The sequence below is a fragment of the Myxine glutinosa genome, chromosome 11, assembly GCF_964187855.1.
Source record: "Myxine glutinosa chromosome 11, kmMyxGlut1.1, whole genome shotgun sequence".
NCBI classification, from domain to species: domain Eukaryota; kingdom Metazoa; phylum Chordata; class Myxini; order Myxiniformes; family Myxinidae; genus Myxine; species Myxine glutinosa.
The window spans coordinates 130597351-130611640 of record NC_136271.1 but is presented as its reverse complement, the minus strand read 5'-3'; the positions used below and the strand labels follow the sequence as shown (position 1 = coordinate 130611640).

The window sequence follows — 14290 nt, the reverse complement described above, 5'->3', positions numbered from 1 at the left end:
AATCAGAGATTGCAAACCATCACCAGGATGTATTTTCAGTGGTTTTTAAGGCTTTTGTGTTAAAACAAATATGGCGGCCAAACCACGTGACCGATGACGTCATCATTCTTTTTTTCCTAAACTAATTTATTCCGAGATTATGCTCAAGAAATTTCATCTTGAGCGGATGAAGTTTTGTACTTGTCGAATGATGACGTCATAATGGAGGCACCTATGACATCATCATTAACATATTTTATTCCCCATGGAGAGTTCTTTCCAATGAGCCATGTCTCAATTTTTTTCTATTCAGCACTTTCAGAGAAAAAGAGGTGCAAAGTTTTTCGGTTTTTCCAAGATGGCGGCCAAACCACATGGCCGATGACGTCATCATTATTTTTTTATCTCCACCAGTTTATGCCGACATGGTGCTCAAGAAATTTAATCTTGATCGGATGAAGTTTTGTACTTGTCCAATTATGACGTCATAATGGAGGCACCTATGACATCATCATTAACATATTTTATTCCCCATGGAGAGTTCTTTGCAATGAGCCATGTCTCAATTTTTCTATTCAGCGCTTTCGGAGATATAGAGGTGCAAAGTTTTTCGGTTTTTCCAAGATGGCGGCTGAACCACGTGATCTATGACGTCATAATTATCATTTCAAAAATTCTACAGGTGGAGTTGCACCTTTGTTGAAATTTTCCTGTCAATCAAACCAACGGTTGCAGAGAAAATCATATTTATTCTGTGCAGACAACAAACAGACAAACAAACAGACAAACAAACGGACTCAAATGCAATACCCTCTCCTCTGGCGAGGGTAATGACCCAAAATAAGGGGAAGGGGACTAAGATAATGGTCTGCTATGAAATAACTATTCTAAGAGACCTGTATGGTGGTTGCCCTTACTTTTTAGTGGTTTCCCAAAACCGCAACAATATATTTATAAAACATTATTTGTGCAGACCTATTGGTCAACATGATAAATAGTAACAAGAGAACAACAACAAGTTCATTTAGGACTGTAATACATTTTATAGGTCCATGATCACATGTATAACATCAACCAGTTCTCCATAATCCTTTCTGGCAATTTAATGCAAAAAACCTCCAAGTATCTGTTGTTATCATGAAGAAAAAAAAGTAATAGAAATGTTAATAAAACTCACAAAAAATATTTCTAACAAGACGGCAAAACTGTTCATTTTTGTGTGTCGGAGGGGGGGAGGGAATGGTAGGGGAAATGCATGGAATGAAATATTTATAAACATCAAAAAAGCAAGTTGCTCTCAAAACCATAAAGTGATATAATATTACACTTTCCATCACAAAACTATTTTACTTCACAATTCCAGAATCTCATCCCCATTCATTTTCACTCAGCTGTTAAAAAAAAAGAAAAAAAAGTATGAGTTGGAAAACCACATTCAATTACACGGAATGAGTTTCCCATCCACACTGTCCAAAAGGTGCATGGAGTCAAAAATGATACGCGAGCGCATTTCGAGCTATGTACAAGAAGGCATGAAGCTCCCACAAGATGGCGCAAGACGTAGATTCCATACAACTACAAACGTCATTTGTACATCATTTTCACTCAGCGTGTTGCGGATGATGATCGAGTGCACAGAAAAATGAAGCCTGACGCCCTTTAGAAAAGTGTGTGTAACCTTGGTCAACCACTCGGCACTGATTGAAAAGGGCTAATACCAACCCAAAATAGGCATTCATCAAGACTTGAGGTAATATTTATCTCCATTTTCATACTCCCTTCACTCTGAGTGCTCAATGCTGAAACCAAATCCCAAAACTTCTACTTCTGAGCTCATCTCAGGCCATTTGTGTTTGTTAATGGACCTGAGCTGGCAACAATACCTGCAACAACCCAGCTTCAGGCCAAGCGGAAAAACACGCTGGCTGAGAGGCTTTAGCCCGTCAATGGACTTTTCATTGGTATTCAGTTGAACTCCATAGATTCACTTAGACTCCAGCATAGGCCTGCCTCTCACTCTTGTACAGCTCCGCATCTCGAACCCTGTCTCTCCAAATGCTTTAGCTCACCGGGTGTAGCCGTGGGTGACATCAATGCCATGGAGTCCTCAGCTGTTAAAAGAAAAGAGACCAAATTTGAAACAAAACTGTGATGGTGACATATGAGTACTGGATTAAGTTAACTTGGTGGTCAAAATGGTAGACCTGAGCCTTACCAACTGGACAACTAAACTAGTTGGTAATGCCTTCATTTTAAATAGGGATCTCCCCAACAACAACCAGATTTTGGGAATACATGTTTACGTTCTGGTTGTACTCTTCCCAAAGAACATACAGGTAGGTAGTGGACAAAAAAAGGAACCACCTGGGTAAATGAGGGGCACCAAGTATGGTGAAAGCAACAATTACACGGAATGGGTTGAGTCCAGAATTGGCCGGGTTGTCGTCTCAGTACAAGCTATTTACAGCCCTGGCTTTGTGTGGTCGAACCTGGCCCCCATCTACACAGTTGAGGCTCATGTGTTAATTAAGCAAATAACATCCCAGCATGCTTAGGGCCATGTATAAAAATTCTGCACAGGCCTGCTTGGCCTGTGCATGGCTGAAAGAGGGGACCTCAGTGATTTTGAAAGAGGGGTGATTGTTAGGGTGCATTTGGTAGGAGCTTCAGTGACGCCAAAGACAGCTGAACTTGCTGATGTTTCACGAGCAATGGAATCCAAGGTAATGTGGGCATGGAATTCCAAGGGAAAGACAACATCGGCAAAGGGCAACAGTGGGTGGAAGCACATACTCCAGGATAATGATATCCTTGCATTAATTTGAAATGCAAGGCAAAGCAGGTGAGTAACTGCAGATCAATTGACTCTAAATTTCAACCTGGGGCATCAGCAGCCAGTTTCATCAAAAACAGTCTGCCAAGAACTCTATAGAGTGGGATACCATAGTCGGGTTGCAGTGCACAAACCGCTCATCACACCTGGCAGTACTTGTTTGCGAGTCCAGTGGTGCAAAGAGCACTGGCAATGGACTACTGAGCAGTGGAGAAATGTGATATGGTCAGATGAATCATCCTTCACCATGTTCTCGACAAACGGATGAGTGCATGTGTGGCGCCAACCTAAATAACTCTACAACCCTGAGTGTTTGGTTCCAACAATGAAGGTTCTGGTGGTTCTGTGATGTTGTGGGGCACATTTTCCTGGCATGGTTTGGGTGAAGTCATTCCCTTAGAAGGCAAGGTCAATGCCAATAGCTACTTAATGCTACCGAGTGATCATCATCACCCCAAGTTGCAGCATTTCTTTCCTGCCGGGAGGGGTGTCTTCCAGGATGACAATGCCCCCGTCCACAGAGCATGTGTGGTCGCCTAATTGTTTGATGAGCATAACACTGATGTTATCCAAATTTCATGGCCTTCTCAGTCACCAGATCTGAACCCAATCGAGCATTTGTATGGGATATTCTTGAATGATGCATGAGATAGCGTTTTCCACCTCTATCAAACAGGTGTGGGTTGATTGACTTTCTCATTGAAAAATGGTGCCGCATCCCTCCTGCAGAATTCCACATGCTGGTGGACTCTATGCCATGATGCATACAGGCCGTAAAGACCACACATGGTGGCCCAACACCCTATTTAGTGACTTTACATTGGTGTTTCCATTTTTTGTCCAGTACCCACACCACACTCATTGATACATGTTCAAAACTGTTTCTCTTGACTGTTCCTACAAACGAAGACCGAGCAAGGAGGTAAATTTAACTCACAGTCGTTGGTGGTCACTCGTGGTATGACGAGCTGCCCATTTCTTGAGCGTAAACTTGCCCTTCGCCTTGCCGCATCCTTGCTCGAACCCAAGTGCAACCGCCGCATGTGGCATATCACCACAGTGGCATTGAAGGCTTGCTTTTATTATTCAAACCAAGACAAAACAAAAACCAGAAAAACAAGGTCAGGCGTCTATGTTGGGATATTTATACGAATTTTGCAATAATAAAGCTATTTTATAACTGAGCATGTTCGGGGAATACTAAGGTATTTACAGCTGAGCATCTTGCCAGAATATTATGGTACAGGATCTTAATATAGTGCAGTGTATTGCAGGAATATCAAGGTATTTCCTTGTTGGGAATCCTTCAGGAATATCAAGCTATGTTATAGCTGAGCATGCTTGGTATGGATGCAGGTAACAGGAAGAGACAGAGTAACCAAAACTAAGGTGGAAGGAGGTGGTGAAGAGGAACATGGGAGAGGTTGGGTGCTGAGAGAGGATGCTATAGGATAGTGGGTCATGGAGATGTAACACTCATGCAGCTGACACTCAATTTCATTCCTGGCCACGGCGGATGGGGCACCCACCCGCTGTGTTGCTTGAGTTACGATACAGCCTACAAGTCCAGAATTTGCCAGGTTGTCGTCTCAGTACCGGCCATTTACAGCCCTTGCTTTGTGTGGTTGAACCCAGCCCCCATTCAAACGTACCCAGCTCTGGCCTCGGCTATCTCTTTGCAAACCAGTGTTCTCCAAGCCAAACTTTCCCCGAGTCACTCTCCACTGCATTGGCCTTTTTATGGCCACACCAGCCAATCAAAAAGATACAATGATCTGGAAGGTTCTGGCCATGAAGTCACCTTTCTCTCAATCATTTGAATCAATGTGGTGACCGGTGGGGTTCCGCCAGTGCATCTTGTCATTAATGTTTTTTACCGGCTCTTTTCCAATAATGCTCCCTCTGCTCTCTGTCTTCCAACCCTCCCCAGCAGCAACTCTAGAATGTCTGCGTTCTTCCAATAACTCCCTCCTGGATATACCGCCAAGATCCTGCTAACCGAACCTGCTAACCCCACTATCAGTTTAACCTGGTTCTTTCATGAGCGTTGCTTTTCGAGAGGAAGAGAGAGAAAAAAACCCAACAGAAGATCAGATTAGATGATTAAATACTATTTCAAAAGCAGAAAACAAATAAAAACCCCAACAGATCAGATGATAATTTACTATTTTAAATGCAAAAACAAACAAACAGAAAAAACCCAACAGAAGATCAGATTAGATGATTAAATACTATTTCAAAAGCAGAAAACAAATAAAAACCCCAACAGATCAGATGATAATTTACTATTTTAAATGCAAAAACAAACAGAAAAACCCCAACAGAAGATCAGATTAGATGATTAAATACTATTTCAAATGCAGAAAACAAATAAAAACCCCAACAGATCAGATGATAATTTACTATTTTAAATGCAAAAACAAACAAACAGAAAAAACCCAACAGAAGATCAGATTAGATGATTAAATACTATTTCAAAAGCAGAAAACAAATAAAAACCCCAACAGATCAGATGATAATTTACTATTTTAAATGCAAAAACAAACAAACAGAAAAACCCCAACAGAAGATCAGATTAGATGATTATATACTATTTTAAAAGCAAAAAAAACAAAACAAAGAAAACCCCAACAGAAGATCAGATTAGATGATTATATACTATTTTAAAAGCAAAAAAACAAAACAAAGAAAACCCCAACAGAAGATCAGATTAGATGATTATATACTATTTTAAAAGCAGAAAACAAATAAAAACCCCAACAGAAGATCAGATTAGATGATTATATACTATTTTAAAAGCAGAAAACAAATAAAAACCCCAACAGAAGATCAGATTAGATGATTATATACTATTTTAAAAGCAAAAAAAACAAAACAAAGAAAACCCCAACAGAAGATCAGATTAGATGATTATATACTATTTTAAAAGCAAAAAACAAAGGAAAACCCCAACAGAAGATCAGATTAGATGATTATATACTATTTTAAAAGCAAAAAAACAAAACAAAGAAAACCCCAACAGAAGATCAGATTAGATGATTATATACTATTTTAAAAGCAAAAAACAAAGGAAAACCCCAACAGAAGATCAGATTAGATTTTTATATACTATTTTAAAAGCAAAGAAAAACACCAACAAATCAGCTTAGATGATTATATGCTATTTTAAAAGTCAAAAAAAAAACAAAGAAAACCCCCAACAGAAGATCAGATTATATAATTATGTACTATTTTAAAAGCAAAGAAAAACGCCAACGAATCAGATTAGATGATTATATGCTATTTTAAAAGCAAAAAAAAACAAAGAAAACCCCCAAAAGATCAGATTAGATGATGAAATACTATTTTAAAAGACAAAAAAAAAGGCAACAGATCAGATTAAATGATAATACGTTATTTTAAAAGCAAAAAAAAAACACAAAGAAAACCCCAACAGAAGATCAGATTAGATGATTACATACTATTTTAAGAGCAAAAACAAAGAAAACCCCAACAGATCAGATTAGATTTTTATATACTATTTTAAAAGTAAAAAAACAAGAGAAAACCCCAACAGATCATATTAGATGATTATATACTATTTTAAAAGCAAAAAAAAATGTAACAAAGAAAACCCCCAACAGAAGATCAGATTAGATGATTATATACTATTTCAAAAGCAAAAAAAAATAAAAAAATAAACCTCCAACAGAAGATCAGATTAGACGATTATATACTATTGCTATGTGTTTTGGGTAGGGATGAAATACCTTAGTTGATATAGAATCGTGTAGGTTTAGAATGCTCTGAGTGTCGCGAAGAAAGAGAACACACCTCGATGTAAATTAAGTTAGGCCGACTGTTCGGGTAAGATCGTATATGTGTCTGCATACGAGGGGTGGAGCTATGCTATTTAGATAGGGTCAATAAGGATAACTTCCCCAGTGAGTAATTGCCCTGTGATTTTTCCCTTCATTGTTATTGCATCACAAAGGGCCGCCACAATAACTACAACGATCGCACTGTAAATGGACTCATTCGCTCACAACACTGCCAGGGCTAACCATCACCCAGCACATTTGCCGATCGGCACGCAAGCCCAGCCTCACGGCCTTCGACGTCATCTGAACATTCCCGAAGAGAGATTAGACTCTGCCCCCATGATGTATCATAATGAGGAGGCCACGCCCCGGCCGTGAGTGAGTTGCGCTCGGTGATTGGACAGAGAGTGTGACGTTAGCGTGGAACACTCGGGAGAAGGAAAAAAGAAGCGTCTCGCCATCTTTCTCTCTCTCTAGTTCTGGTTCTCGTCGAGAGTGGACGATGTGGTTTCAGATGCCCTGGTGAGGAGACGTGTTGGCGCTTTGGAATTGGAACTGTTTGTAATGTGGAAAGAAGAGGTGTTGGTTGATGGTGGCACCCTGCAGAGAAGGAGGGGGTCACGAGGGAAACAAATAGGGATCCCTGCCTGCTTGTCTCATGCCAGCGGCTGGCTGCGGGCGCGATTCCACGCCATTTTGTGCATTTCCCGCACGGTGATTCGAGGACGACCAGCAGCCTTACCAGCCATTTGGGGACGGAAAGCTGAGTTCGGCCGATGATAAAAGGGATTTTATTTTTACTTTCGTTTTCCCCTTGTTTGTATACGAGTCTGATTGGAGACGTCTCAATTTAGGAATTTTAGTTTTACCTCACCTTTCATTGTTACTTGCATTTATTTTCATTCAATCATTATTTGTCGAATCTTACTTTTCTTGTATTGTGGATTTTGCTGTCCCATCTGTGTCTGTGGGGATTGGATAACCCCTGCGTGTGTTCACAATCAGGTAAGACCTCGAACCTTCCCGCACGTGTCACTACAAGTTGGGTATACGCCTCGGAGTTAAAGCTCGTTTTGGCCATTTGTCCTCTTGGGGTCTTAACTCCGGGGACACAACACTATTTTAAAAGCAAAAAACAAAGATTAGCCAAAATGTTTTATAAACATGAAACCTGAGTTTCCTTTTTTGTTTCCTGTAATAGGAAGTTTTACAAAACATGAAGTTAGACTAAAACAGACATTAAATCGAAAACAGCAATTGTTCTTTGTGATGATAAAAGAGTAATTTACCTTCAGGAGTGATAAAGTGCAGCAAAGAATGATAAAGCAAGAGTAAATTACCTTCCATTTGCTTTTGGCGAAATTCTTGCGCATTTGCTCACTGACCGAGCCATGGATATTCTTGTGCAAGGCCGTATCACCAGCAATCCTTGGGAAGGTCAGAGGGATTACAAATCAAGAGTCAAACCATCTTTGACCAAGAGTCAAACCAAGCACATTTTTGAAGCACTTGCTAAGCTGAAGCTCTTGTTTTTCTTTGCTCGTCACTTCTATTCATTGATCTTACCATGGGTGTGCAAGTGCTTCATCACAGCTGCTGCGCTTCTCAGGATCTTTCTCCATCAGCTTTCGGATGAAGTCTTTTGCTGAAAAAGCAAAAGAGGTGTAAGCATGCACATGCACTTCTTGTTCATCCAAAAGTATCATGGGATCGCATGTCATTGTGGTTTATGGTTCAAGCAGAGTTATGCATGCCAGACTGTGGTGTTTTGGTAGAGTTCACGTAGATGTATGTGGGCCAGATAGATTTATGGCAGCGGCACAGACTGAAGGTCTGTCAATGGGACATTAGAGCACCCCTTTCGTCTGCTAGCTCACAGGAGGCCCTTGAGCAAGGCCGAGAACCTGCTTGGCCTGCAAGGCCGAGAACCTCCCTTGCCAGGGTTACGGTGAAGATGTCAGCAGCAGGACATTGGATATTCCCTCCGGCAGAGGGAACCTTTTCTTCAATGGCGGAGATACTTGCTGGCACGCAGAATAATTTTTTGAAGTCAATGGGTGGCAGCAATTAGGCCACTAATGTGGCGACTGCGGGGCAGCTCCTGTGCTCCCCAGTCGTTATACTTTAGTGTACCACTGGATCTGGAGAATAGGAGCCCAGAGAGAGCAATTGCTGGTGGCACGACAGCAGCTGTTATTTAGTACTGTGCAAGGCGTGGAGGTGTTGGGAAAGCCCTGTGGCGACAGAGTAAATGTGATGGCAGCAGGCTTGAGAAGCTGTAAGTTGCAAACTGGAGCTCTGCACATAGGCAAGGGGTCTAGGCATGATGGCCGCGTGTTTGTTGAATGAGCGATAACAGCATGTGGCAGCTGTCTAGGAGTCCGGGCAGCCCTATTTAGGGATAGCACAGCCTGCCCTCGCAAGGGAAGCCCCAAGAAAATATGGGGTAAAGAAAGCTCGCTCATCATCAACCTGGTTGGCGAGCCACAGTCAACAGGCCTTCACTTATGCGGCAAGAATAGGAAAAATAAAAACAGCAAAAAGATGACCCTGGCAACCTAGAATGTTCAGACACTGTTCGATAATGAAAATTACAAACGGCCAGAAAGAAGAACCGCAATTGTGACAAACGAACTTGCTCAACATAACATTGATGTGGCTGCCCTCCAATAATCTAGGTTGGAGGAGGAGGGTCAGCTGAGAGAAAAAACACACACCATCTTCTGGTCTGGTAGGAAGTCTGGTGAAAGAAGGGAAGCAGGTGTAGCTTTTGCTATTTTAAATGCTATTGCTGACAAACTTAGCTCATTACCAAAGAACCATTGTAATAAAAATGAAGAAGAGGATTCAAATAGAATGACCTTGAGAAGGGAATATAACGGGTTGCCATGGAAGGAGGAGGTTTTGGTTCGATTTCTGTCTGTTGTGAGCGGACACTCGAGAAAGGTATGATGTGGGAATGCATAATTAGCTTGCTTATGAATGATGAAATGCTGGTAGATTATTTGCTGTAGTTCTGACATTATTCTTTGTTCTGTTTATATCGGGTATGTGGAGATAGATTTCAATAAAGCCTCGTATCTGGAAATGGAGGTCTCGACTTGATTTCATCACAATTTATTGAAATCCATCTCATCTCGAGTGCCATGGACAAGTTTCTCAAACCTGAAAGGTTTGATGGCGATCCCAATGCCAGCAATGCTGGACGACGCTGAACCCACTGGCTCCGATCCCTGGAGCTCTCGTGCGAGCATGCGTGCGAGCATGCGAGCGAACATGCGAGCCTTGCCCAAAGCTGCGGCCCAAGCCACGGACCAACAGAAGTTGGATGTTCTCATCTGCAACGTGTCGAGCGATGTTTATGAATATTTCTCCCACTATGAAACTTACACCGATTCAGTCGCTGCTCTGCGAGCTCTTTATGTGAAACCAGGAAGTGTTATTTACGCTCGACACTTACTCGCTACGCACAGGCAAGATGCAGCTGAGACTTTGGAGCAGTTTACTCAGGAGTTACGACAACTCGGCAAGGATTGTGGAGTATTGGATCAGGCGGCCCTCGATGATTTAATGAGACATGCTTTCATTACTGGTCTCCTTTCTCCGGCCATCTGTCAGCGGCTTCTAGAGACCGAGACCATGACTTTTCAGGATGCGTATGCACGGGCCAGAGTTTTGCAGCTGGCCCAGACTCGATCGGAGAAATACGGGCAACCCTATTTGACAGCGAACGCTGCTATCGCAGAGAAACAATCGGACGCGGTGTCAACTGCTGGGACTAGTTGTCCGCCGCACGCTGCATGCAAGGATATTCTCGATGAGAATACCGAGGCCGAGCCGCGGAGCGGTTTGGTTACCACAGCAGCCATGACCCCTGCAGCGATGACAGGCAAATGTTTCTTTTGCGGGAATCACCGGCATCCCAGGAGCTTATGTCCCGCTAGAGATGCGATGTGTAATAGTTGCAGCAAGAAAGGACACTTTGACAAGGTTTGTCAATCTGCTAAGACCCGACAAACGATGCTCGCAGGTGCGAGCACCTCGAGGACGGCTCTGGGGGATGCACCTCGCAGTCTGGCGAGGACTATGATTCCTGTGGTGATTAACGGAGAAGCGGCCGATGCTCTGATCGACACTGGGAGCAGTGAAAGTTATGACAGCCAAGATCTTGTTCGCAAACACGGCTGGTCCACGGTGCCCACCAGCCAGCGCATGTACATGGCTTTGGCGGCTCTATGGCAGAGTTCCAAAGGATTTTGTTTGGTGAACTTGGTAGCCAACGAAATACTGTACTCGGATGTTAAAATGATGATATTGCCGAATCTGTGCTCTGACGTCCTCTTGGGACATGATTTTTTGAATAGGCATGGGTATTTAGAGATGCGTTTCGATAGTGCACAGCCCTCTAAAGTCCTCTCGGTATGTAGCTTGACGGAGATGTCAATCAAACCACCCCCGTTGTTTCCTTGCCTAACTCCTAATTGTCACCCTACAACTGTGAAATCTCGGCGATATTCACGCCCTGATGCACAATTTATCACCGACGAGACCAAGCGGCTTCTAAACGAAGGAATAATCGAGCCTAGTAGCTTACCCTGGAGGGCTCAGGTGCTCGTTATCAATAACCCTAATCACCGGAGAGTATGGTAATTGATTATTCTCAGACGATCAATCGCTTTACTCAACTGGACACCTATCCACTACCGAAGATGGATGATATGGTCAGAGAGGTAGCTACCTACAGGGTATTTAAAACCTTGGACCTCAGGTATCTGGTGGTACACACTTCTATCAGGGAGAATGATCAACCTTACACCGCTTTCGAATCTGGCCAAAGGCTGTATCGGTTTCGTAGAACCGATCACTAATCACTAATTTCGTCGGCATCACTAATGGGGCTGCATGTTTCCAATGGGTATTCTTGTCTTGATATGAGGTCTCGTCTTGATTTCATAACAACCATTCAGACAGAATTATGTCTGTCAGACATCCTCTTTCCAAACAACGCTATGTTACATTGCTTAGTGTCTATGCCCCAACAATGACAAACACAAACGAGTCTAAGGAAGAATTCTACTAGATGCTTAACACTGTTATATGTTCAATTTCTCTAGCAGATAAAATCCTCATTCTTGGTGATCTGAATGTCCGGGTTGGTAGTGACTTCAGAAAGTATGGACCTGCCTTGGGAAAATTCGGAAATAAAAAGGAAGCTGTAATGCAAATGGAGAGCTCTTACTTGGCTTCTGCATTCAACAGCAGCTCTCTATCACAAACACCTACTTCTACCAGCCTGATAATCACTACGATACCTGGAAACACCCAAGATCCAAACACGACCATCTCCTCAATTACATTCTCACACAACATAGACATGAAAGGCATTCTTAACACAAGAGCCCGGAATGCTCCACAGACCACTTTCTTGTAAAAAACCTCCTGTGACTTTCAGGCAGTCATACCTAGAAGGAGGACAGCTCCAACTGTCCCTAAAAAGCTCGATGTCAAGAAGCTTAAGTCCGGAATGCTCCACAGACCACTTGCCTTACTTGATGTGAGGCCCGGAATGCTCCACAGACCACTTTCTTGTAAAAACCTCCTGTGACTTTCAGGCGGTCATACCTAGGAGGAGGACAGCTCCAACTGTCCCTAAAAAGCTCGATGTCAAGAAGCTTAAGTCCTTGGATACTCAAATTCAATTACAAACGACAATCACACAAGCTTTAAAAACTAAAAAGCCATCAAACGAGAAATCAATAAATGAGATATGGAATTCCCTCAAACAAACTAGGTCTATCTACGATGGTGCGTATTCCACTCTTGGGCACCCTAAGTGCAAAAACTCCGACTGGTTTGATGATAACAATATGAATGAATATGAATGAATGATCGTTTTAAGGCCATTTTTCCCCACTAGAGCAGGGGTTAGCATCATGGTTCCCTGTTTGAGGCAATGTTTTAATGGCCGGATGCCCTTCCTGACGCCAACCCTTCGTCGCCTCTTACGATGTGCACGGATACAGTGCACCTATTCTAAATTGGGGTACACACCGGGATCATTCATCCCAGCAAGCTGGTACTCAATTTGCCGACCTCGGAAGGATGACAAGCTGAGTCAACCCCCCTGGCGTTAATTCAGTGATCGACCGGGATTCAAACTCAGGATCCTTGTATCACAAGCCTGTGCCCAAACCGCTAAGCCAACACCAGGCTGTTTTGACGATAACATTGTATGTATACAAAAAGTTATTGCAGCAAAAGCAAAAACTCGGCAAAGACTATCTTTCAAATTAAACACCCGATTCATAGGAAAAATTTAAAGCAGCTAAAGCACAGCTTCAAAAGAAAATTTGTGTTATGAAAGAAAGCTGGTGGGAAAACCACGCAAAATAGATTGAAACTTTAGCTGCAAGGAATGACTATGAAGGGTTTTACACAATGCCCTAAAGGCCTAAAAGAGGTAGATGGCCCAAAAACAAATACAATTCTACCCCTTAAGAGTTTAGATGGAAAACAACTTCTAACAGATAAACGTGATATCATTGACCGTTGGAAAGAGCACTTCTCTACTCTGTTGAATAAAGATGAAAATGCCAGACCAAATGTTTTAAACCACCTCAAACAGCCACCCTGTGCAAGAAGAAATGAGTTTGCCAATAAGTGCAAATGAGCTTGACAAAGCTATCAAGGCAACTAGATGTGGAAAGTCACCAGGACCTGATGGAATTCCACCAGAAGTGTTTAAGCACGGTGGCCCTGAGCTCAGATCAAAGCTCCTCAAATTGTACAATGCATGCTGGGACAAGCAAAAGCTCCCACTGGACTAAAAGGACGCACTCACCATCACTATCTACAAACGTAAGAGGGACAGAACAGACTGCAAAAACCATCGTGGCCTATCCTTACTGTCAATTGCAAGAAAGATTCCAGCCAAAATCCTCCTAGATAGATTCAAAGTCATATCAGAACATGTCATCCTTGAACATCAATGTGGTTTCCGTGCTGGAAGATCAACAAATGATATGATATTCACTCTTCGACAACTACAGGAAAAAGCCATAGAACAGCATCTTGACTTATATGTTGTATTTGTCGACTTTTCAAAAGCATTCGACACTGTGGACAGGGAAACCCTCTTATCTGGAAGATACTCAAGATCTATGGCTGTCCAGATAATTTCATAAAGATCATGAAAGAGTTGAGTTCCATGATGGGATCATTGGCAGAGTCTCTGTGGCAGGTAATGTCACTGACTCGTTTGGTATATGCCATGGAGTGAAACAGGGTTGTGTGTTAGCACCCACTCTGTTTACCTTGTTCCTAATTGGAGTCCTTACCAGCATGTCACATAATCTCAGTACTGGAATTTATATCCGTACCAGAAGTACCGGAAAACTATTCAACCTCGCCAGACTGCGTGCCAACACCAAAGTGCGAGTAGGATGTGTTAAAGAACCTCTGTTTGCTGACGATTCAGCCCTAGTTGCCCATTCACTGAGGGATATCCAAGAAATCACCAATCGTTTTGCAACTGCAGCAAAACAATTTGGACTCCAAGTTAATGCCAGCAAAACTGAACTTCTCTTTCAGTCAACTGATAGACATAACATAGACATGAATATTCAACCCAAAGTACTTGTCAATGAAGAAGCCCTTAGATGTGCTAACACCTATACAT

At 42.4% G+C, this 14290-nt stretch overlaps 1 protein-coding gene across 1 annotated transcript in view; it reads right to left on the bottom strand.

Annotated features, from left to right (window-relative positions):
* Positions 1–1005: 1005 nt before the first annotated feature.
* Positions 1006–14290, bottom strand: part of LOC137436869 (calcium/calmodulin-dependent protein kinase type 1D-like) — a 92679-nt gene continuing 79394 nt past the window's right edge. Inside the window, exons 8-11 of the mRNA XM_078787118.1 lie at positions 8179–8257; positions 7953–8040; positions 3750–3888; positions 1006–2090 (exon numbers count right to left, since the gene is read on the bottom strand). Coding sequence (XP_078643244.1) covers positions 1993–2090; positions 3750–3888; positions 7953–8040; positions 8179–8257 — 404 coding nt within the window. The 3' untranslated portion in view covers positions 1006–1992. The remainder of the gene's footprint in view (positions 2091–3749; positions 3889–7952; positions 8041–8178; positions 8258–14290) is intronic.